The sequence below is a fragment of the Protobothrops mucrosquamatus genome, unplaced genomic scaffold (genome assembly GCF_001527695.2).
Source record: "Protobothrops mucrosquamatus isolate PMUCROS unplaced genomic scaffold, P.Mucros_1.0 scaffold1068, whole genome shotgun sequence".
NCBI classification, from domain to species: domain Eukaryota; kingdom Metazoa; phylum Chordata; class Lepidosauria; order Squamata; family Viperidae; genus Protobothrops; species Protobothrops mucrosquamatus.
In genome coordinates this window covers 232,138-256,903 of record NW_015387296.1, presented here as the reverse complement: position 1 = coordinate 256,903, position 24,766 = coordinate 232,138, and the positions used below count along the sequence as shown (strand labels likewise).

At 36.0% G+C, this 24,766-nt stretch overlaps 1 protein-coding gene across 1 annotated transcript in view; it reads right to left on the bottom strand.

The window, feature by feature from the left end:
• SIPA1L2 (signal induced proliferation associated 1 like 2) overlaps positions 1–24,766 on the bottom strand; it is a 67,519-nt gene that overhangs the window by 12,875 nt on the left and 29,878 nt on the right. The window contains exons 8-16 of the mRNA XM_029284888.1: positions 21,234–21,508; positions 14,791–15,048; positions 13,397–13,480; positions 11,855–11,952; positions 10,641–10,744; positions 8,664–9,049; positions 7,030–7,256; positions 2,000–2,148; positions 245–464 (exon numbers count right to left, since the gene is read on the bottom strand). Of these exons, the coding sequence (XP_029140721.1) occupies positions 245–464; positions 2,000–2,148; positions 7,030–7,256; positions 8,664–9,049; positions 10,641–10,744; positions 11,855–11,952; positions 13,397–13,480; positions 14,791–15,048; positions 21,234–21,508 (1,801 nt within the window). The remainder of the gene's footprint in view (positions 1–244; positions 465–1,999; positions 2,149–7,029; positions 7,257–8,663; positions 9,050–10,640; positions 10,745–11,854; positions 11,953–13,396; positions 13,481–14,790; positions 15,049–21,233; positions 21,509–24,766) is intronic.

Sequence of the window (24,766 nt, the reverse complement as noted above, 5' to 3'; positions counted from 1 at the left end):
GGAATTGTGGGGGAAGAGAAGAAAAAAAATATGAAGATGGCAGGCATGACCTTTTAATCCAAAAGGCAAAGGCTTGATTCTTGACTCTTTTCCACCCCACCTCCAGACAATCCTGGCTAGGTGAATCAACTGCTCCCATCAATATAAAGCCATTTTTTATGTTTCAATTAGAGGATATGTTGCCAACTGAAAATTGAATATAAAATCAGCAGAAGTATCACACATACAAACAGACACAACTTACTTCGCAGATTTCCAATACCATTGTTTAAACTTGTTCTAGAAGGTAAGGTGCTGTGATAAGGTGGCGTAGTGCTAAACAAAATATCATTTGGCAATGCTTGGTCTAGCATTGAACTCCGTGAGCTAGCGTAGGAAGATCCTCTCCGATTGCTACATATGCTCTCATCAGAAAGAGTACGGTACAGTATCCTCCTTGGAGATAGGTTGCCATAAAATGAAAACTACGGTAAACATTTTAGGAAAATAAATTAGTAGTCAGACTTAAACAATTATCATGATTTTTTTTAGTTTACACAAAAATAAATCTTATTCTAGAGATAGCTTGTTTTATACTGCTTCACTAGCATCAGAAACTAGAGTGTAGTATTATTATAGTAAACGTCTTACAATTTTATCCTGATATACAAGCTTCTCCTATCATGAATTATTGGAAAGTAAAAAATTAGCTCCAAATGGTTGAATAGAACATGCAGCCCGTGCTAAATAAAGAATTATGTTTTCATAAAATGAGTAAGACTAAGTTTTAATACTGAATCAATATAATTAATTCTACATGAAATACAGTCTAACCCTAAAATAATACAGAACAAAACAAATGTGTTTCTACTTCCTGAAAATATTATTTATTTATATTTATGTAAAAAAAAATATCAACAACTTGGATCTGAACCTCCCTAATGGAAAATAGAAAACATTTACCATTATTTTATGTATTTATGTAACACTTCTCTTTATAAAACAATCCAAAGCATTAAACTAAGTTGCAAAAACATTTCAGGGTGAAACTCTGTAAAGTTAACGAACCGAACAATAAATTAATAGGGGATGGAGTCATGTCCGAGGAAAATCAATATAAGAAAGTCAATATTTTAAAGAGTCTAAAATACATCACCCTAGCATATTGCAAATTGGAAGCTATTATCTAGGATAGATGCCATTGCTGAGAAGGTCTGTCTCCATGTCACACCAAGTGTCACTCTATAAGCCTTAGCACAGAGAAGCAGGACGTTCCCTGGGGATTTCAGATGCTTGGGAAGCTAACATAATAAGATTTGTTCTTTAAGGTTACTGTTCCCTCTATCCTGGTAAGTGAAAGACACTATATTGTCCACTATAAATTCCTTTTTGCCACAACATAAAATTTAAATGCTAAGAGAGATCAGTTCTCAAGCGTCAGTAAACTACCCTACACATGTATCTAAGAATTTTATTCTCATTTCACAAAATCTGAATCAATTCTGGAAGGAAAAAATGTTCTTTGTAATCCAGAATGCATGACTATTTGGAATGCAAACTATCTTTTTTTTTTACTATAATTAAAGCAAAGCTGATTTTAATACAGCTTTCCAAATGTGATACAAATGTTGTTTTCTAATTTACTATACAAATACATGCTCTTAAATAAACAAGAAATAATATAAACAATGCCTTTCTTATTTAGCTAATTATGCATAGCTTTGAAGGCAATGTTACCTGTGGAATTGGGGACAAGCCTTAAAAACAGTTATGAGCAAGCTTTCTGGAGAATGTAGTGCTTGAATTCTTTGAGAAGCGATTCCCCATTCACGCACTATGTTTTGCAAAATATTTCTTCTAAATGCATTGTACAATCCTACTTCTCTCAATTATTCTCTCCTCTTGCTCACTGCTAACATTTTTAAACCTTTAGCAATGGATTTGGGGCATAATAGCCTCTAAGAAGTATATATATATATATATATATATATATATATATATATATATTAAAATAGCTAACCTTTCTTCTTCCATCCTCTGCAGAGATGTTATTCTGCATCATCAACTTCAGAAATTCTTCTTTTGAGAGAGCTTGCTGGCCTTCAGAAACTATACTCCTGACAGAAGCTTGAAGCTGACTTGAAGAAAGGCCATCAACATAATTATACATCCCACAGAGACAAGGTTTTTTAGTTAACGAATAATAAGTTCCTATCTAAATATCTTTATAATTATTCCTCTTTGTGTCACACACATAAATACACATACATAATGTGTGCCTGCATGTATGTGCTTAATTCTATCCTAGTCCTAATACATACATAAATTTTAATTTATAAAACATTTAAACTAAGCATGGAAACTAAAATTAATAACAATCATGATCAAAATAGATATTAAAGAACAGTTATCTGAAGAAACATATTTCCAGTCATGAAATGTTCAATGAAGCAATAATCCCTTAAAATACTGGGGCATAAAACTGTATCATGAAACAGATAGCTGCTGACACAATGATACTTCTTCCTTCTCGCCCTTGGCGCCAAAGTGTTTCCCAATACCCAAGACAACATTCTGGGGGCAAATGAGTATTAAAGAACACAGAGGTAATCCTTCCCCCTTTTTGTTTTAATGGAAGCCATTGCCAATTGAATTTAGCTCTAGGGTTCCATCTGACATTTCAGAGAACACCTAAAAGATAAAGCATGCTTTATTCTTTTCACTATATTCTCAAATACATTTTAATTAAAATCCAAGATCAAAATAAAGAACAAAGCTCACTTATCCCCCAAGAATGTTATTTACATTATTAGTTAAGTTGCAGTGATAATGTGTGAAATTATAATTGGTCCAATTACAAAGACATGGTTTTATTATTACCAGAAATCTGACAAAACTGTTCAGTGTAACAATTACACAAAGTATCTTATTTTCCTAAAGACACTGTTAAATTATGTATTAAAATAATGTAGGCTGAAATTTCCCAAATATTTCAGTCATATATGTAAGACCAATAGCTATCAGATCCAACAAAATCAATGGATATATACTTATCAGAGGTAAACATACTTCTACAATTAGAAACATTCAATTAAACATGATGTTTAACCGTATCTCCCGATGTAGGGTTGACCCCCCCCTACCTTGTTGCTTTTCCAAAAGCCCCTAAAAAACGTGGATTTTTTTAGTGGTTCTGGGGACCATTAATGGAGATAGAGCTGATCAAGTGGCTGATTTGATTGTGTTGTTGCTGCCATGGAGAGTGAAATAGGTTTTTTTTTAATCGGTTTTTATTATACGGTAGATTTTTTAAATGTTGTAACCTGCCTGGAGGTCACCCATGTATGAGCTGAATGGCTATATAAATAAATAAATTTCCTAATTGTACAAAGCTAAGGTTTAGTAAAATAAAAACAAGCTGGGAATTATTGTGTTCTTATTGCCCTCTCCTTTGTTTGCTCTGTATAGTGAGCATGATTATAATGAGCTTTCCAAGAAGAGTACTTACTGCATGCTAAAAATGGGTTATGCAAATGGTATCAATAGAAGCAATTAGGTTTCTTGAATCGTGCTCTGACATATCCGTATCATGGACTGTTAGAATATGGTAGTTTGCATCTTGCACTGGGGGTTGGGGGCTAAGAATGAAGGAAAATATTAGGAGGTCAGACAAGGAGTTTTGCACTGTAGAAAGTGAGAGTGTTAATGAAATAGGCCTCTGAAATCCCTGGAAGACAAATCTGACAAAGCAAAAGCTCACAACATCTCTGCCTTTCATTGTCTATGCAATCTTGTTCAGAGTAGAGGAAATAAACAAGATGAGCCCAAACTCTAATGGCAAATATTGTTTAATAGGGACAATGGAGACCTGGGGCTTCAAGACTGCAGCTGAAGGATATAATTGGTTCAAAAGGAACAGAAGAGAAGGTGGAAGAGCTGAACCTGGATTAAGAACACCCCTTCCTACTCAGAAATCCCAATGAATGAGTGGGCAATTTTGTAAAGAGTATTTGTCTTAAAATAAGTATGTAGAAGAACAAATAAAAAGCCTATTGATTAAAGCATCTAATCCTGCCCCCACACAGCCAAGATGTGAAGATATGTTCCAAAAGCAAGAACTTGCAGATGTTTCAGAATGACACAAATCTTTCAAAAAGATATGAAGATATGAAGTGACTGAAGATTTTAATACATACTTGTCTTCTGATTTGAATTCCTGAACATTCAACATTTATACTTCTTCCTGATATATCCAATTTATTGGCATCTTTAAAAAGGGCAGCAGGACACCCGTATAAGTAGCACTTTTTATTTTCTTTGATCATCCATCCATTCATTCATTCATTCATTCATTCATTCTTGGTAACATTTAAGTAGACTATTATTAATAGTAGCATACAATTCACTACATTTTTATCAACACTTGTACATCATCATTTCCTTATCTTGCAGTAAACCAAAGTACAGAACACAAAGTATTAATCTACTTAATCTAATTGTTTCCCATGTATCCCTAGCTTGCAATTTTTATCCTATCTTTCCCAGCAAACACAATTCCCATTAACCTCAAAAGATTCATTTTCAGCTCCATATTCCTTCTTTCATACAGTTAATCTAACATTCCCTACAAATAACTCAGGTTCTCAGCCAGGAACATCATATCCTCTGCATACAAAAAAATACAGATACATTCATATTCCCAACCATCACACCTCTAACATCACCACAAGCATTCTTTATATGTTTATCCGTATGGAAATTTTAAAAAACCAAGGAGATAACAAACATTCTTGACTACACTCCTACCAACATGAAGCATCTGCTAAGGATTCTATTTTTTCTCACATATATTTTTTAATTACATATCACTCATCACATTCAGCAAGCAACATTAAACTCCGTATTTGTACAAAATGTTCTATAAATGTAGGACTATTCATTTTATCATATACATATATTAATAAATGTACCTGTATATTTCTCACATTAATACATTTCTCAATAACCTGCCAAACAGGAAAACTACAGCCTACACATCCCCTGTTGGTAAAGGTATATATTTCCCAAATATTAATCAGCATTATCTCTTGTACACTTTTGATCAGAATTCTGCCAAACAGAATATGAAACAAATTACACAGAAAGTCCATAAGTAAACTTTGTATTTTGAATCTATAAGGACAATACTATTTGCGGTTATATTCTACAGGTGTAACCAAAGCTGTTTTAATCCAAGTATGATCACCTAATTTTATGCAAGTTAGGACTCTAATCTGAACATTATCTTGCAAGCCAACATACTTTCGCCTTCACTCAGTAAAGAGGACAATAAACAAAAGACAGAGCTACTCAGTACCTATTTTGCTACAATGCAACAAAAAATATTTTCTATGAGGAGAATAAAGAGGCAGGATTGAAGCTTGGAAGTAATAAAAACACTGTCAAGAAATACTTCAAGTCTGAAGTATTTCAAAGGTCTACATTTGATTTGAAAGAAGCATCAAGTGGGCTGCCACAAGAATAATCAGTTCTGGATCTCCTATTCTTCAATGATTTTGTCTTATTTGAATGAAGAAGTAAAGTGAATGTTCATCACACCTGCGGATTGCCTAAGTGAGTGAGTGAGATACCTAATATTCTAAAAGACAGAAATAAGACTCAAAATGATTTTCCTTGGGAAAATGAATGAAAGTAACAAAATAACATTTAACAGAAAAAGTGTACACCGTTTCATTTAAGAAACATAGCAAATGCACAGATGCACGATGGGGGATAACTGACGTGGCATTATACTTGCAAAGAACTTGGAAGAGTAGTTAACTGAAAACAATAGGAGTCAGCAGTATGAGGTTGTTGTAAAAAAATAAATCCAATTCAAAGTTGCTTCAGCAGGAGCAATATTACCAAATAATGAATATCCACACTAAATGCTTAAAAGTGTCTGGTTCTGGGCAGCACACTTTAAGAAGAATTTAAAAGAAATTACAAAAGATTCAGAGAGGGGGGAAGCAAGAAGATCAGAGGACCAGTAACTAAGGTTTATAACCAGAGTTTGAAGAAGCTGGGAACAATTAGCTCTGAGAAAATATGGTCAAGAGGGACATTTTTCAAAAGATTTCACCACAGAAGGGAAAAGGGGAAAGACACGATCAATGGATTTGTTAATGTATCAAAGTTGTAGTAAAGCAGATACAAGTCAAATGCTAATTCAGCTTTAAGTCCATGAAATATGAGTACTGTCCGATGAATTGTTCTCAGCACTGCACCTAGTTTGTCAACATATTATTGCACAGGTTTTCTTCAGTGTGCTTATGTGCTTGTATGTGTTTGTGTGCACAAATGTAATGCACAGAAAGAAAATGGAGTAATAGATTATAAGTTTAAGATTCCCTTAAATTCCTGTATAAACCAGACAGATTGCTCGATAGAAACTTTCTCTGAAAGTACCTAAAAGTAGAAGCCAGAGGCTTTACTTGTACAGAACCCTTATCTACTTTTAATCCTTAGGACAGTGATGGTGAACCTTTTAGAGACTGAGTGCCCCAAAACTGGCCCCTCCCCCACTCCACCCCCTGCCCCGCCCCTGCCCCGCCCCCCATCCCCCGCGCCGCCTGCCTGAAGGGCCACTCACCACCTCCAGGACCAGCTGCAGATCAGCCAGGCAGCCCAGCAGCGCTATGGTGACCACGCCCTCTGCCCGCGCCCTGCATGATGGGGTGTGAGGGCAGAGTCTTGTCTACACTGCCTGGCTGCCATGTCCTTGGCTGCACTGCTCTGGGTGGGCCACGCTCAGGAGCGACTTTCCTTCAGGGGGGCTGTTGGAGAGGAAGGGATCGCGGGGGGAGGCAAGGCTGGGGCAACGGCACGTGTGCCCACAGAGAGGGCTCCGAGTGCCGCCTCTGGCACCCGTGCCATAGGTTCGCCACCACTGCCTTAGGAAATCAACATCATGTAACCTTGCCTTTTCTTTTACTTTTTTTCCTTTCATGACCTCCTCCCTTCTCAAGTTCCAACTTCTCTTCCCCACATATGAAAAAAACAAAGATTCTTACTCTTGACATTCAGAAATTTCAGATTCCTCGAGTGTGGGGCTATCTTCTGACTTTTTCCAGCCAATAACGTATTTGTTTATTGCTCCTTGTCGGGGGTAACATTTTGCCATGGATCCAGAGATCGGCTGAGCACAATTTTGTGAGACTATATATACTTTGGAGGTATCTAATGATCCAATGCTTTTAGGACCATGTGTTGAAGGACTTCCAGAATGATGTGACCCGCTAGAAAAGGGGGGAAATGCACATAATAATTTTTTTTAATGTAGTACTACTGGAGGAAATCTGAAACAGGAAAAACATTGGCTGTTATTTATCTTAAAAGGACACACACACACAGATGAACGAACACACACACACACACACACACACAAAACCCCCACACAAACACACACACTCCATAAAGTCTTTGTCATGTAATTTATTTCAGTAATGCAGCGTTCATATTCCAACTAAAGCTGAATTCTTATGGTTTTGATTTTAGTAAGTAGTAGTATAAAAATACTACTTTCTTATTTTAGTTATCTATTGGGTTAGAAACTTATCTCTCAAAAATTAAAATTAAAATAATAAAAAACTAAAATTGAAACACAGAACAGAACTTCAAACGTTGGTACTGACATTATAGAAATGAAACATTACAAGATTGATTAAATATTTTTTTCTAGCACTTGAAAAAACTCAATGTTTGCATCATATGAGTGTTCCTGGAAGAGAATACTATGTCTGAGAATGTCTTCTCTCTAGTTACTACAGATAGTCCTTAACTTACAATTATTCATTTAGTGACTGAAGTTATAATGGCATTCAAAAAACCAAAAACGATGAGCCTGCTTTGTAGTTCATGACTTATACAAATTGTGCACATGTGACTGGGGATTAAAGGAAATCACATATTACGTTTATGGTCAATGGTTTGAGATCACAAAATTATGCAGAAGTACTTTAACCATATCTTTAAATCCAAATTAAAAATTTTCACATTAAAAAGTAATTATTGATACAAAATAGCAATCCTTCCATGGAATATTCAAAGACTTTTGCAGGTAAAAAGATGCAGTGTAATCATAAATTGATTTCATAATAGGCTATAGTAGACAGAATGATATCCAATTTAATCCTTGCTCTAAGGCATAACTCCTTCATTAATCAGTGTCTAGAATGTGTTTTATGCAAAACTTGTCTCCTATGACTAGACAGGAAGATTCCCATGGCAGAGGGAGAATCCCACCAATGAAATGAAGATACTGAGAAAAAAAAAGCTGAACCCAATTTATCATTTCTGTACAAAATGTGTTATCTAAATTACACTGCTCAACAAAGACAGGTTTGATATATTGTAAGGCAATCTAGTAACAATAATTCGAGCCAAATCTTTCTCGATGCCTGGGAATATGGATTTAGGTTTATTAAAAGTAAAAATATGTAAAATTTTGGACTAGATAGGCATCACCATACACAAGTGAATTCAGGGGCTCACGGTTTACAAGAAACAATTTCTTCTTAATTTCTGAAATCTAACACTGACAATAGAAGGTTAAAACACTCCCAGTAAAGTATAAAAAGCAAATTTACACATTACTCAGAATTTTAATTTAGTTACCTGAAAAACATTGAAGGAAAAAAACTCACCTAGAATGTGAAGATAATTCACTGAGGTCTCCCATGCTGCCATCACCTATGTGACTGCTAGAAATGGCTGAAGCATAGCTGTGAACAGCGTACACTTTCATCTCATCATCTGCTCCTGGAGTTTCGGATGATTCAGCCCATTGATCTGTCCGTCCATGAAGCCCCGACCGACTTCCAGAAATGTGCAATGGAGCCAACATTGGAGCTGGCATACAAGGAGCAGTATCAATTCCACTGTCAGTAGAAGCTCCCTTAATATACGTTAATCCAAGCAAGTCGGAATCCATCAGGTCTTCAGAACCAAAGTGCTTATCATCACTGTTGCTTGATGTGTTGCTGGATAGAGTATTACTGCTAGAATGGCTGGAACAGTTTTTGTCTCCAATCTTAAAAAGAAATATAGCTTTATTTCCATTATCTGGAGTTTAATCAATGAAATGAGAAACACGTTACAAGTTAGAAATGCCAAATGAATTTGAAACAACCCCCCCCATGCACCACCCTATTTGCAGTATTAGTATTTCAATTAACACATGTTCAAAAACAATCTATAAGATTCTATAAAGGTGTACAAAGTAAGGGACCCTTGGTCCTGTCTGAGCACTGATGATGTTACCTAGTTTGGGTACTGAAAGCAAACAACCAAACTCGGAGAACACCAAGGACCCCTCATTTCAACCTTGAGCTACAAATATTCTCCTTTACTGTACAAAGTGAATTATGTTTAGAATTTGAAATGATAAGCTGAGAATTCAAGAAGGGGTGTTGCATCTTCCAATTGCTTTTACTGATTTGGGAAAGCTACGCTCTTCCAGATGACACTGAGGGGAGTTTTACCCTAATTTGGAGCCAGCTGGCATGGCCAAGAGACAGGAATGCCAGGAGCAGTTCAATGACATCTGGCGGGCTACAAGTTCCCCATTCTGAGGCTATTAACTAAACATTAACTGTAACTATAGTAACTGTTTTTCTCTCTGTGGCCTAAATCCAACATTAAGCAGGTAACCTCTGCCAATGCAAAGTTCCCTTTCACATTCCCTTCTGCCATATCTGCAATATTATTAAATTCGTCTGGAAATATTTTTCATTGTTATTAGCTCATTGCCATCACTACTAAAATTTTACAGGAATATACTATACAGACAGAAAAGTTCTATTTAGGTGCATCAATCTATGTTTAATTTTGCCTAAGTAATAAAATCATATATAGTCATAATCAAAATAAACATTTATTTTGTTTATTCCAAGATATGGAAATACAAGAATGCCCATCAAAAATAACAAGGTGCGTGTTTCTAAATATGCAATGTAAAATTCTGCTCAGAATGGAGAGTGATGCTTACTTTACTTAGTGTTTAAACTATTCCAGGGGTGTCAAACTGGCGGCCCGCGGGCCGGATGCGTCATGCACAGGCCACACCCACCCTGGCTCCGCAAAGGCAAAAAAGTCACGATATGTCACGTGACGCGATTGAGTTTGACACCCGTGAGCTATTCAGTTGCCTAGAAACAAGGATGTGCTCTTTATCATGTGCTTGTTTGAGGCCACTGCCAGAAAGAATACTTACAGCTATTTCTGTATCAATGAAGCTTACTATTTTTTATTAGAAGAGACTTCCATTTATTTCATATTCAAACCTGGTAGATACTAATGGGTGACCTTCTCTATACTCAAATTAATTTCTCAGAGTTATTTCATCAGGAATAAGCAAAATTATACCAAAATAAGTTGTAGATTCTAGAAATATATAAATTAACATAACAAGCTCATTGAACTTTTTTTTACAATTTACTCTTTATATTTCCTATTTCATGATTTTATATTGAAAGATTATGATGAAACATCCTTTTATCAAAGTAATAACCTGAAAATCTGCAAGCATTTTCACTTTTCTTCAGACCTTTGCAACACAGGCTTTATTCAGACACATGTAAAAAAAGATTCCTTTTTGAGAATTCCCAAGTAAAAAAACTTACATGAGAAAATTTATTTGGTGATTCCTTCCCATTGTTTTCTTTCTGTAATGCCCGGTCTTTATAGGAACTCAAAACCTTGGTTGATGGTGCATGCCACTTCATTTCTGCCATAATTAATTATTTGTTTTAATATCCAATAATACAAGCATAAGGTACAGGGGGGGGAAAGCTAGTATCTTAACATTAATGGTTTGGTTTAAAACAAGGATATTCCTTGGAATTTTTGGAATCATATCTTGTCCTTATCAAACTGAGAGATACATGATTTATTAGCTATGACAGTTCTGAATAAGAAGAAACAGTTATCACATACATATTTGCAATATCATCCCAATAAATTATGGAATGGAGCAAAACCCCAATATCAATATTGACACTCTTATGCTACTTCTCAGCATCAAGTGAGCATGGAGGTGATCAGTAAAAAGCAAGTGAAAAATGAAAGTATATTGCTCTAAACAGGGCTATCAGTTCCAGATTCAAAAATCTGCATGACCACTTGATAGCAAAAAATAATTAAAAGTTTTCAGTATCTCTTTCCTATCACCAGAATTCTGAATGTTGTCATCCAGAATTTTGCAGCACAGATAAAGTAACCCTAAAAACCCAGACGTTTTCAGAAAAAAAGATATTTGCATGTGTAGGAGGAAAAAACTATCCTCAAAGAAAATGCAATGAGATATAGCTGATTCCATTCTTTGTGCTAGATAATATAATTAAATTATAGGTACAAAATAGGACCATTTATAACAATCTTTGCAACTTAATGAGAAAGATTATATGAACATGTAAATTGGAAATAACATGTTTCAAAATATTGGGTAGAAAACATTGTGGATCACCCCACATTGTATAAATTTAGTTGTGCCAAGTCATGCTATCACTTCCAAAAGTTCCACTCAATTTTGGGACTCATTTCTGATGAATGTAAATTTACTCATTTTACCTAGGGTTCCATCAGATTTATAAGGGGGCATCTGTATTTTCATCTTTTATTCCCTAAAACTTCAGTAAGCATACTTTAAAATACAGATTTAGGTAAACATAGTAATAAGGAAGTTACAAAAGTTTGGAATTTGTCACCATCAGAATACTGATGATAACACACAGCTTTGTTTGTTTGTTTAGATTAATATCCTGTCTTTTCTTCATAAACTGACAGAAATGAACAACTCAGCAAATAAGTAATTTGACTTTAAAAGAATTTCTATTACCGTTAGGATGTCTGGACCCTTCCAAAGATTCTTCATGTTCTCTGCCTTCTTCGCTCTCCAAGAGACCTTGATGGTCATGAAGTAAAGGGGACTGGCATCTTTAAGTGGAAAGAGAAAGTGGTGGGTTTTCTCACTCACTATGCAAACTACTCATTCCATATGAATCACTTATTGCTCCCATGGCATAGCATTTTAAATATGATTTTCATCAGGTGACTGAACAAAAAAAATGTATTGGTGATTAATACAGTTTTTAACGAAACCTGTTGCTGAATTTGAAGTAATGTTCATTTAATAATGATATGCATATAATTAAATATTTCCTAATCTCTGAGGGGTTCTTAGTGCTCTCTGAGCTTGGTTGTTTTCTTGTAGATGTTTCATTACCCAAACTAGCTATCATCATCCATGCTAGTGATGCACTGATGATGTTACCTAGTTTGGGTAATGAAATGTCTGCAAGAAAACAACCAAGCTCAGAGAGCACCAAGGACCCCTCATTTCAACCCTGAGCTATAAATATTCTCCTTTAGCAATAGCAATAGCACTTAAACTTATATACCACTCCGTAGTGCTTTACAGCCCTCTCTAAGCAGCTTTACAGAGTCAGCATATTGCCCCCAACAATCTGGGTCCTCATTTTACCGACCTCGGAAGGATGGAAGGCTGAGTCAACCCTGAGCCGGTCAGGATTCCTGGCAAAGTGAGTAGTCACCCTGCAATACTGCAGTCTAACAACTGCACCATCATGGCTCTTTATTTCTAATCTCTATTAAACACAGCTGACATCTCCATTTCATTTATACTGGATTAGTACGGTTCTCCTCCTTTTAGCTAAGTAGCAATGCTTGTAGTGCCTTGCATTCAAAGACAAAAAGGTGCTTTGCAGCACACTGGGGCACTAATATAATATCTAAAAAGGCAAGTGCTTTTTCTGAGATAGTATGGCAGAGACAAGTAGGAATTAATCCTAAATTTTCAGAGATTGAGAAAAGTGAAAATTGAAGCTGCTAATTTATTTCCGCACAGATGTTATCTCCTTCAACAAAAACCTTCATAGACGTTCCCACAATGGATGAATGGCTGGAAAAACTGATGGAACTAGAGAGATGGCTAAATTAACTGCTCTAATCAAAGAAAAGAATACATCCAACCTTGTATTCTGCTTGGATTTTGTGCTTGAAATAGAAAAAAAAACAACTTTGGGTTTTGCTGATTAGATAAGTTTATTGTTACAGAAATGGCTGGTACATCTTAAGTATGTAAAAGTAAAAAGTTGAACCAGTAATGTTATTATTTTATTCTACTATGCTAAAAAGAATCAGAAGTCAATACTTTTCTTTTTTCTTTCCCCTACACTTCTTTCTTTTCCTTTTACCCTTCCTCTTTTTCCACTATTTTCCCACTATTTGTATTTTATCTTTTGATAACCTTTATAAAATTTAAAAACTTTCAGAAAGACTACAGGCAATTTGAATGTTTTATGTACATATTTTTCATTATATATTTTTCACAATCAAGATATTAAAAAAAAACAAGTACCCATCATATCCTACTTGATGCCTCCACTGACTACTCCCGCTTGGTCCTGGATCACTGGAGGATGATTGGTTGCTTGGAGAACTTCTGAAATAATTAGCAATTTAAGATGTAGCAAGATATGTAGTGATCCCGTAGGCATCCTATTAGTTTAATAAAATTCCTCATGAACAAATTTTATATTTAAGCACATGAAGTAGTGATATGCAATAGTTTTAAAACTTAAACTATGTAATGGGTTTACTATACAGCGATACCTCAGTACCCGTCATTAATTGGTTCCAGGGTGTACAATGAGTACAAAAAATAGTGAGTACTAAATAATTTTTTCCCATAAGGAACAATATATTAACCACAAGGCAATAACTGACAGCAACAAGTTTGAGTCAAGTACCAAACAAACAAGTACTGGGACAAAGTTTTTGCAACAAAATGTGTCAAGTACCAAATTCTATGAATTTCAAAGCATTCGAGTACCTAGGTACCACTATATAAAACAACTGTAATAATCAGGCACTCAGCCTGATTTATATTTCAGTTATTCATTTATGACTCATTTATTCATTTATGACTTCCAGAGACTGATTTATGTTCCAGAACACTCATTTATATTCCAGTGAAAATCACTGAAACTTCAAAGCAGTACACATTCTGCATGCCCACTTCACATCTGTGTTTGTTAATATTAAAACTAATTCACAGTTAATGATACCTTATATAATGAATTATAAGGATAACAAAAATTATTAGTCATTTATTAAACTAATAAAATTACTTTAATGTTGTGCTCTTCCAAAAATATATCCTTCATTGAACCATGGATTGTAGTACACTTAACCATCAATAGTACACTTAACCTCCTTTCTGCTCTATAATAATATATTTTCAGACTGCATTACTAACTCTCTGAGTCCTGAGCAAGGAAAATCATATTTAATCTATGTACCCTCTTTATTTCCAAATTAAATACTAATATGCTTTCCATTGAGAAAATGCATAGCAGACCGCTCTGTAAAAATGGGGACCACAGTTGCCGGCAAAACCTCAGGAAATCTGTTCTCTAGACATTCTCACTAAACCCTAAAACCTTAAAATTGCCCAATTTGGAATCAAATGTATTTACAGTCAAATATTTATTCTTCATTTTATTTCTCAAGAAGACGTATTCTATTGTATTGGTTAGTCATCTGAGGGTGTCAAAAAAAAGCTTGTTAGTTTTTAATACCCCAGGCAGATATATGAATTAAAACTGCATCTTCCTTTTAGTATCAATATTAACAGCATTGACTATCGTTTGCTTCCAGGAAGAGAAAAAAAAATAGGGCAGACAGAGCAGAGCCCGGGCTCACTTGATACAGCATTTATAATAAAATATAAGCTGGAAGAGCGTATATTACCTTGCGCCATCAGGGAGCTTTCTGTCAAAAGAGGTGCTGCGAGGAATAGCAGTTTGTGCCTGATGAAGAAGCTGTTGGCACTGCAGTCTGTCAGATGTTCCTAAGATTGGAGAGGCACGAGAGAGAGGCTGCCCAGCAGAGATTGGCACCCTATGCCAAGTAGTGTTCCTCCTGAAAGGAGTTTTATACTCACATGGGGTGCCTTCGCTGTCAAGTTTGTACTCCACCATGGGAATTCGACAGAGTTCTGAGCATCCCCTACGGCAGAGGTGAACATCGCAATGAATCTTTTGAGAATCACACTGGTATTTTCTACCATAACAATGATGTCCCATTTCACACTATGCATATTTAATTTATTACCACCGGCATAGTCATACAAATAGATCACAAAGTGAAGAGCAGTGAATTTAAAATTGCATGAATTATAAGATTTTTAAAAAGTGCATGTTTAGTAGATAATTAACTGTCTGCTAAATAAAAAGCATAGGCAACTTTGATAAACTGTGGTATTTCAAAACCTGGAAGGTTGAAAGACAGATGATATTCTGGACCATATAGATCCATGTAACCTTGTATAGCTCTATGTAACCCTAACTAGAGAGCACATATCAGTATGTTAGTAATAGGTCAGTGGGAGGAGTTTCAAAAGGGCATTGGGAGACTTCTTGGACACAAGCCAGTTTGGAATGTCTTTGTCTGAGAGAAGCATGGCCCATCAGATGTCACCCAATGAGCCTGTACTGCTATAGAGATGGTATGAAGGGAGAGCTTCATCTTTTTACCGATAGAAATGAACAGGAGATGTAATATCAGAGGCATTCGTCAGGTTACATGGATCTATATGGTCCAGAATAGATGACATAAATTGTGGAACTTATAATATTTTAACATTGAAGCAAATATGTGTGCCCATGTATGTCTGTATACTATTATAATTATTATGGCTAGTTGCACAGTCAGTCAAATCTTTACACTGGATTTGGCATTTTTATCCACCATTAAGCCCTTCCCAAAGAACTGGGGTAGGCAGAAGCTATTTGACAGTATTAAAGATATTGTCTCGGGACGTGTGCTGTTCCATGTAAAGCTGCCTTTTGCAATCGACTGATTGTGATTTTGTCACTGCTGATGGTGTTCAGGTAATGCTCCAGATGTTTTCAGATTATACCCAAGTGTTTATTACTATTGGTACTATCTTTGATTTATTTTGCTCTAATCATTCTACTTCTATTTGTAGGTCTCTGCATTTTGTGATTTTCTCCTGTTCTTTCTTTTCTCTTCTGCTGTCTCCAGGTACTGCCATATCCACTATCCATTTTTTTTGTCTTTTTTATCAACAGTTGTCAAGTCTGGGGTGTTATGCGACAGATGCTTGTCAGTTTGAATTCTGAAGTCCCAGAGCACTTTGGCTTCTTCCTTTTCTATTACGGTGTCTGTTTTGGGGTCCCACTAGTTCTTCTTGCAGGCAAATGGTATTTCTTGTAGAACATCCAATGCAGCATTGTTGCTACTTTGTCATGATGTCATTTGCAAGTCAGTCTATGCAATCTTCTTGCAGTAGCAACTACTGTAGGTGATCCACTGTTTCAGCTTCTTTGCAGAGGCAGCATTTTTCTGAAATCTGCTTTTATATGCACTTAGTTCTTGAGGCTTGGTCTTATGTAGCCAGAACTGCTCCCTCTTTCTTAAGTTTTCCTGCTCTTAGTCATTGCCAAATGTTGTTGTTTGCTTTGCCTGCTTTTTATGTACCGGTCATGTAATACTTTGCCTTTTCATGTCTTTTTCTATTCTTCTTTTTGTTCTTTTTTTGTAGGTAAGTTTGGTCTCTTTGGCACTCAGTAAGCCCTCATGGTATACCAGCTTCAGTGCCCTTCAGATTCTTCACTCTTCTTCAGATATTTTTCCACTGCCCTTTTTCTTCTTCAATTGTCTAATGTATTAGCAACATTCCACGCTCAAATATTTTCCTTAGTTTAGTAGAGTCTGTCAACATTGGTGCATGGATGAAGGGCATGATTCATTATGAAAATAATAATAAAGAAAAATAATCTTCCTATCTGGGTTTTTAAATTCTACCTGAGTCCAGTCCACTATTCCAGCTGCGTATCTAATGATTGGAACTGCCCAGGTGTTAATTACCTTGATGATATTTCCTCCACTGAGTTTGAACTTTAAGATCTTCTTCATTCTCAGGATGTATTCATTTCTAACCTTCTTCTTGATTTCAGAGTGCTTGATGTTGTTAGCTTGAAGGACACACATGTATTTATAGTGATCATCTTCATCTAGACTCTTGATGTTATTTGTATAGGAAATCTTGATTCCTTCAATTTTCACTATTTTTCCCCTATTGATGGTGGGGGTACCATATATGTCTAGTCCAAACTCTATTGCAATATCTTGGCTGTATATATACGTAAGCAGTGTTGAAAAACAATTCTATTTCAGATGATGTTTTTCCATACTGTTTCAGTTGTCCATATAAACAAGATGCGATAGCTTGGCATATGTTTTTGATGTTTGACAGATATGGCCTGATTTGTTCAGCATTGTTAATAAGAGGAATCAATGCAATGACAAACAGTGTTGGTAAGAGTGAATCTCCTTGAAAGAATCCTCTCTTGATAGTAACCTCTTTCTGTCTATCACTATAGGCAGTTGCTGTCTATCAGCAACTATATCTTTCACTGTGCCATTTTTTTTTCACAAAGCTTCTGATGTTTCTACTATTCCTGTTAATTCTAGGCATTTGATTATCCAATTATGTGGCATGGAGACAAATCAATCCAACCTATGTTCGGGTTGGTCTTTGTTCTCTTGCAGTTTTCCAATATTATCTTGACAATTAGGAGCTGATCTTTTGTTCCTCCACTATTTGGGCAAAAATGGACCATGGGCCGTTGTTGTTGTTATTGTTATCCCAAAACAATCCACTGAGGAATGAAGGTCTCTTCACTGAAGACTACGAGCCATATCTATCATACTGGTCTATATTATGCAACCATAGGCAGATTTTTTTGACACACACACTAATTCTTCTCTTCTCCATGTTCACATCGATGTGACCTTATTCCCAGGTAATCCTATGTACAATTAGTGCCTCTTTACACATAATTAAACTATAAACTCACCATGTAATTAAAATACAAACAGTTCCGCTCTCCCCTTTTAATCCACTTTCTATTTTTGTTGAATGTTTGATAAGTTACTATATGCAATCCTCTATGTCCCTAATCAGATCTAAGTCCAACTTAGTCTAGTTTTATTCCCAGACAAGAAAGCATAAAACTACAGCCTTATTAAGCAGAATTAAAGAGCACAAGCAAAATCAAACAGCATTTGCAACCTCTCTCCAATATCCTTTACCTCCTCCTCATGTCTCACTATTGGCTTCTAATATTTAAACAAAACAACACCAAGAAAAATACATTTATCATTTATACTGAACAGTGCATGTATCAGAACTCCTCAGATCTTGAATTCAAATACAATCCTTAACTGTAAAGGGGAAGCAATTGGCTAAAGTTGTTATTTATCGCTCTCAGATTACAAACAGATCGTTCTCCCAGCAACAGTAAGAAGATAAATCCTCTATTGATAAGATGGGCATCCAATGACCATACCCAGAAGGCACTCCCAAGAAAAGGAAAAAAGAACAGAATCTGATGAAACATTATGAAGCTCTTTATTGAGTGCAATGTAAATTAATTTTGACTGTTCAGGGGCTGAATATTTCCAGAGTGAGCTATTCAGGTGGTGCCCCTCTTAAAAGGCCATAACAGTTCCCTGAAAAATCTGACAGTTGACCATGGGACAAAATCTGCAATTCATTTACTAGAATCCAATACTAGAACTGAAATAGGTTAACACTGGGATTTGCACTATCATGTCATCTACACATACTGTCAATTTAAAGAATACCACTTGCAGCCCAAAAGACTGCCAAATCATCCAGAGACCTGACCTGAATCAATTTGCAACCCATCCTTTTCTTGGACAGAGGTGTGTGGGCAGACCTGGCATGTATTATTATAGTCTGGTTGGGGAAAGGAATTGTTTTGCTAGAAATCCTCCTGACTAGGTTCAGGTGCTGCAGTAGCTGTAATTCTAAGATTGTGGAAGCGGAGTAGATCAAAGAGATCTATTCCGCAGGTGATCAACTTTCCAGAATGATGGTATTCAGGGATTTCAATCTCCATGCTCTGAAGGCTGGGGAAGAAGTGGCTCAGGATTTCATGACCTCCAAGTCAACTCCTGTCACAGACCATTACTGACCCAATGCATACAGATGGCCATACATTAATCTTTTTTTCTTTTCTTTTCTTTCTTTTTTTTGGAAGCAGCTGGTTCGGGAACTGGAACTGGAGAATGTTTCTATCTGTTCTTTTTTCATAATCAGCTCATTTTCTAATCAGTGTGAAACAGTGCTACCAATCTCCACAGGACTGGAAGATAATCAGCCATTGATTTCCAGCAGGTGCTCATGGAAGTTTCTACAGAATTTCTAAAACATATGTAATAGAAAGGAAATTGCTACAGATCTTGTGGACTATATACCACTATGCATCTGGTTAATTTCTGGAATACAGAATTAGTAAAACAGCACTTGATGAGATTGCTTCCAAATGGCCTCTCAGAAAAAAGTTTCCTTATCTCACCTATTTGCAGATAAAAGCACTAATATTTACTTAGAGCTATCAACATCATAGCAGAATTCAGTGGGGAAAAAATGAGACACCATTTGGGAACCATATTCAGTTCTTTTGAATCCCAAGGCAGTAGAAAATGTCTTCTGTAAGATAGGCTCAGCCATCATAGTCCCAGGTCAAGCAACCAGTGCCATGGGAATCCTAACACAATATGTAAAGTCTGTGAAACTGCATTAGATAAAACAGGCATGGATTAAATTCCAGCAATAAGGACTGGCTGTTTGTTCAAAAACTTATCTAGTTTCAACATTGGCTCTTGAAGGGTCACAATCTCTTTGAAGGAATAGATCAGGCATGTCAAACTCGCGACGTCACATGACATCGCGGAACGTATCGGGCCGATTTTGCCATTGCCGGCAATGGGGTGGGCACGGCTTCCACGTGACGCGTCCGGCCTGTGGGCCGGCAGTTTGACACCCCTTGAATAGATCCATAATATAGGATTAAAATTGGGGCTATCCAATGAAAGGAGATTTCAAGCAGACAAAAATAGGTAGCTTCAAACAGTATATGACTATTCTCTGAAATCTTTTTCCACAAGTTTTGGTAACAACTATTAACTTGAATGGTTTCTAAATGGTCCAAGACAAATAATTAGTTAGGGTCTGTATGATTACATCCAATCTTTAGATTCAGGGTCACTCCATTATCATGTTCTGCAGAACGCAGGATGAGGTCTGCCAGGGTACCTCACCCAGGTTGTGAGAGATGATGATGGAACTCTAGTCTGAGAAATGCCAATAAAGCTTGTGAGATTCCCAGAGACACCCAAGTATACAACTAAGAGAAAAAAAGTGTTGGATAATATGAGCCTTTGTATGGTCCAGGTGGATGGGTCTTATATTTTTAAATAATTTTACATACTATGTAAAATATGACATCACTCCATTCTTTAGTTAGCAACTGGAAACTATTCATGGAAACCATTTTCCCACTGACTTTTGGTCTTGACAGTTAGAAAGGATAGATTATGGGGGGGAAAGGGAGTTCTGGTGCAACTTTAGAGACAAATTGAAAGTCACTACTTTTTCTATTTCTCTTTTTCATTTCTTTATTCTTTTCTCACTTTACTTTCACTTTACTTTTTTTTCCCTGCTTTTATTCTTTTTTTTTAAAAAAAAAGATTTTTCCTTTTTTTATTCTCCAAAAAATTATCTAATAAAAAAAATAATTTAAAAAAAGGGAGATTACTACATTTTAACCAAATAATTTCTAATTCAGTCTCTTACAGAGGCAAAATACAGGTAGTCCTCGACTTACAACGGTTCATTTAGTGACTGTTCAATGTAACTTACAACGGCACTGAAAAAAGTGACTTATGACCATTTTTCATAGTTACAACCTTTGTAGGATCCCCATGATCGTGTGATCCAAATTCAGATGCTTGGAAACTGGTTCATGCTTATGACCCCTGCTGTGTCCCAAAGTCGTATGATCCCCTTTTGCAACTTTTTGACAAGCAAAGTCAATGGGGAAGCCAGATTCACTTAACAACCGGTTTACTAACTTTTATCAACTGCAGTGATTCACTTAACAGCTGTGGCAAGAAAGGTTGTAAAATAGGGCAAAACTCAGATAACAAATGTCTAAGTTAATAAGAGAAATTTTGGGCTCGCTTGTGGTCGTAAGTCGAAGACTACCTGTATCCAATTTCATCAACTCAGCAAGGAAAGCCTGAATATAAAGGGCAAATTCATCAGTAAGCTCAAGGATACGCCGCTAATGTCTTACCTTCTAGGTGAACCATCTTCATGAGGCTGAATAATCACCACTTTGACGGTCACAGATGTGCGTAATAGGTCAATCATTTGTTCATGAGTAAGTGTTGCTACAGCTACTTTGCAAATCTCTACTAGGCGACTGCCCTGACGTAGGCCTGCTTTCCACGCAAAACCAAAAGGTTCAACATCAGCCACAATCCCTTCAAAGTTGACATGGAATCCAAGCTGTCCCAGGCCGTTTCTTCTTAAGGTCATTTCTGCTGTTTCGCATCCTCTGGTTACTATCTAAAGAACCATCAGATTTGATAAGAACAAGAACATCTCTACATATCACCTAGCGTGTAACAAGGTAGCATTTTTCATTATAAAATGTGAATATATATTTTTTTCAGAACAGCTATAAATATTCCAGATTTATAGTAGAGCTATTATGCCTAAAAGTTTAATTCTAGCAGAGTTATCCAGGAAGCAGGATACCTTTGTGTTTAAAAGACCTGATGTTTAGAAAAATGTACTTTGTATTTCAACATGGGATCTTCAATCTTTACTCAAAAACAGACAGCCCTGAGTTATGATTCATATTTTCCCCAAATTCTGGAATTCAGGGTTTAAACCCAAAAGTAAAAAAAAAAAATTGGTTTCTCTGATCTCTAATATTTCCTAGAACGTACAAATGTTGATTCAAATATTGCTATATGAGGATTTTGCCTAGTTTGGTTTCACAGTAAGGTTGATATTTCAATCATCTATTTTTTCAAATCTTCCCAAAACTAATAATTGGGGGATTTCATAAATTTCTAAAATAAATAAATAACCAAAAAGGGAGGATTGAGAAAAAGAAAAATCAGCAAGCAGAGAACCCAGAGCCAGAGAAAGAAATCTCCATGATGATGAATTACATCTGACAATTCCTTTAGGTATTTGAAACATGGAAGAATTGGGGCAGCAGCAATCTAAGTCATTAGTCACATTTCTTGAAACATCTACGTACATTACTTACTTATCTTTCATTCCATCTTAGATTTTTGTCATAAAGCATTAAAATGATTTCTATAATTTGAATGATCAACCATTAGCAAATCACATATTGATTTTTAAAAAACCATCTAATTTTCCTTTAAATGACGTATCCTTTTTAAAACGTATCTATAATTTTCTGAAGTTTAAAGGAAATATGTAAAAAAGCTGCCCTTCACCTATATAAATTCCAGTTTCACCAACACCTTCCAATGCTTTATTTCCAATCACTGGAGAGAAATAACCCCATACATCATGACAGTGAAACGTGGGAATATTTCTCAACCTCAGCAATACAGAGTATGGAGCTGGACATTTTCTAAATTTGATATATAAAACAGATTTTAAGATGTGTGGGCTTCAACTCCCAATTTTTATTTATTTATCAAATTTGGAAAACTGCCCATCTACTTCGCAGATTCTGAGAGGTGAAGTCCACACATCTTAAAAATTGTCAAGGATAGGAAACTCTGTATTATGGAATTAAGGTTTTCAAAACAATATGACAGATAGTCCATATGAACTCTCCTCCCTAGATCTCCCACCGGAAAAAAAAGGCCACAAAAGGGGGGGGGGGGAAGGACACCACCCCCTGCTATTATTTTGTCTATCCCCATCAGATAATCAAGTTGCAGTAATCTTTGCCTTGGTTAGCCTTGATAAAGCAATCTTTGGATTACAATGTTTTGATGTAAAAATAGTAGAATTATTGCAATGCATCAAACCTAATCACTGAAATGTTTGGAAACTTGTTTATATGCACAAAGTATCAGTTTCAGCGAATGAAACGTTTTCTCAGAAGAAATCTGCACGGATAATGAACTTTTAGGGAGCGAATGAAACGGTTTGGTTAGGAACTCACTGGAAACCTAGAACTGGGGAAGAAGGAAAATAAAGGAAACTGACAAATTAACAAGGACTGATCAGCAGAAGGTTTGGAAGAAATAATAAGGACTGAGGTGGAAAGAAGGAATCTTTCTGACATTATCCAGAGGTCAGGGGAAAGCATGCTTGGCGGACAGGGAAAATGCCAGTTGGAAGGAAATCTCTGTAGCCTACTCTGCCATCCTTGGGAGGAAGAAATTCATCAAGAATTCAACTTTGATTTAAATTGAATGATTATCAGGAAATACAAAGAAAATGAATTAAAAGAATTTGGCTTGAAAAATAATTTATAGAAAATATCAGTTGAGCTGGGAAGAAAAATTTGCCTTTGCCAGATGCATTCTCAGTTTGTTCTCTTTCTACTTCAGTAACTAAGTAATCATTTACAAACCCTGCTGAACTTGTTTTACTACTTTTATGTGATTGGGGTTTTTTTTTGTTAACTGTAAAGTTATCCCTATGAAATCAGTAAATTCTGTCTCTGATTATGTACCTTAATTCCACATCCAGCCACATAACTATCCTAAGTGAAAGGAGTAACCTGAGGGAAAGGATAGTGTCAGGGAGTACTAGAATTTAGATTTTTTTTTTAAAGTCTGAGATTAAAATACAATTTATTATCTCATGGTACAAAGTGAGGTCTTCAACAAAGTGATTGGAAATTTTCCTGCCTTATGCTTTCTTATTTATACCAATAAGCATCTTTACAAAGGGCTAGGCTAGAATAAACTTACATTTGCTGGATTCACATAATAAGGAACTTTAAACTAACCCAACAAATTGGATTCATACAACGTGAAACAACATGAAACAAGAATTATAAACATAGATTAAATTAACTAAGCTTGTCATGTAAATAGAGCTGCTAAATCCAACCTGGTTAAGCATGTTGCATAAACACAGTTTATGAATGGCAGCAGTTGTAGGCCCTAGCATGTTTACCTCCATATTGCTCATATTTCCAAAACAATCCTTAAATTGAGGAACCATTATATTTGTGATGCTATACTTTGGAATAGAGGGGAAAAGGAAAAAGGGCAAAAATAGCCTCAACCACAAGATCCACTGAATATTTTGTCTAGAGGAATAAGTTTTCCATTTGAAGACAATCAACTCTTTTCATTTTTTGTTAATCCCAGTGTCTTAAAATAGTATTGTAGTCTTGGAATATTAAACATTTCTTCCATGCATTTAGCGATACAGCTACATGAATATGTAATAATATATGTAAGAACCAAAATGGAGAAGACAATAAATAGTAAATACTAATGCTATTCTATTATATGACCATCCAGACATATGAACTGAACTTGTGGATGATAGCCTGAATCTGGAAAATAACCAAGAGTAGAATTTTTCACACATTCTTTTACAAGGAGGAGAAGTTGAATCAACTAAGGAGCTGGCATGAACTTAGAAGTGCTGGAAGTGAAGACAGAGTGGAAGACTTCCGGTGGCAGGCGATTTCGCTGGTCGCAGCTGTTTGCTGCCTCCCGCCTGTTTTGCGTAAAAGCCGGTTTGACAGCCAGCATCAGCTGTCAAACGGCTTGATACCTTTCCCCTGGGCATAAGGGGATAGGTGAGCTGCCCGGGGTAGGAGTTGAGTTCCCGAGTCGTCCTATATGGACGATGTAGGCGAGA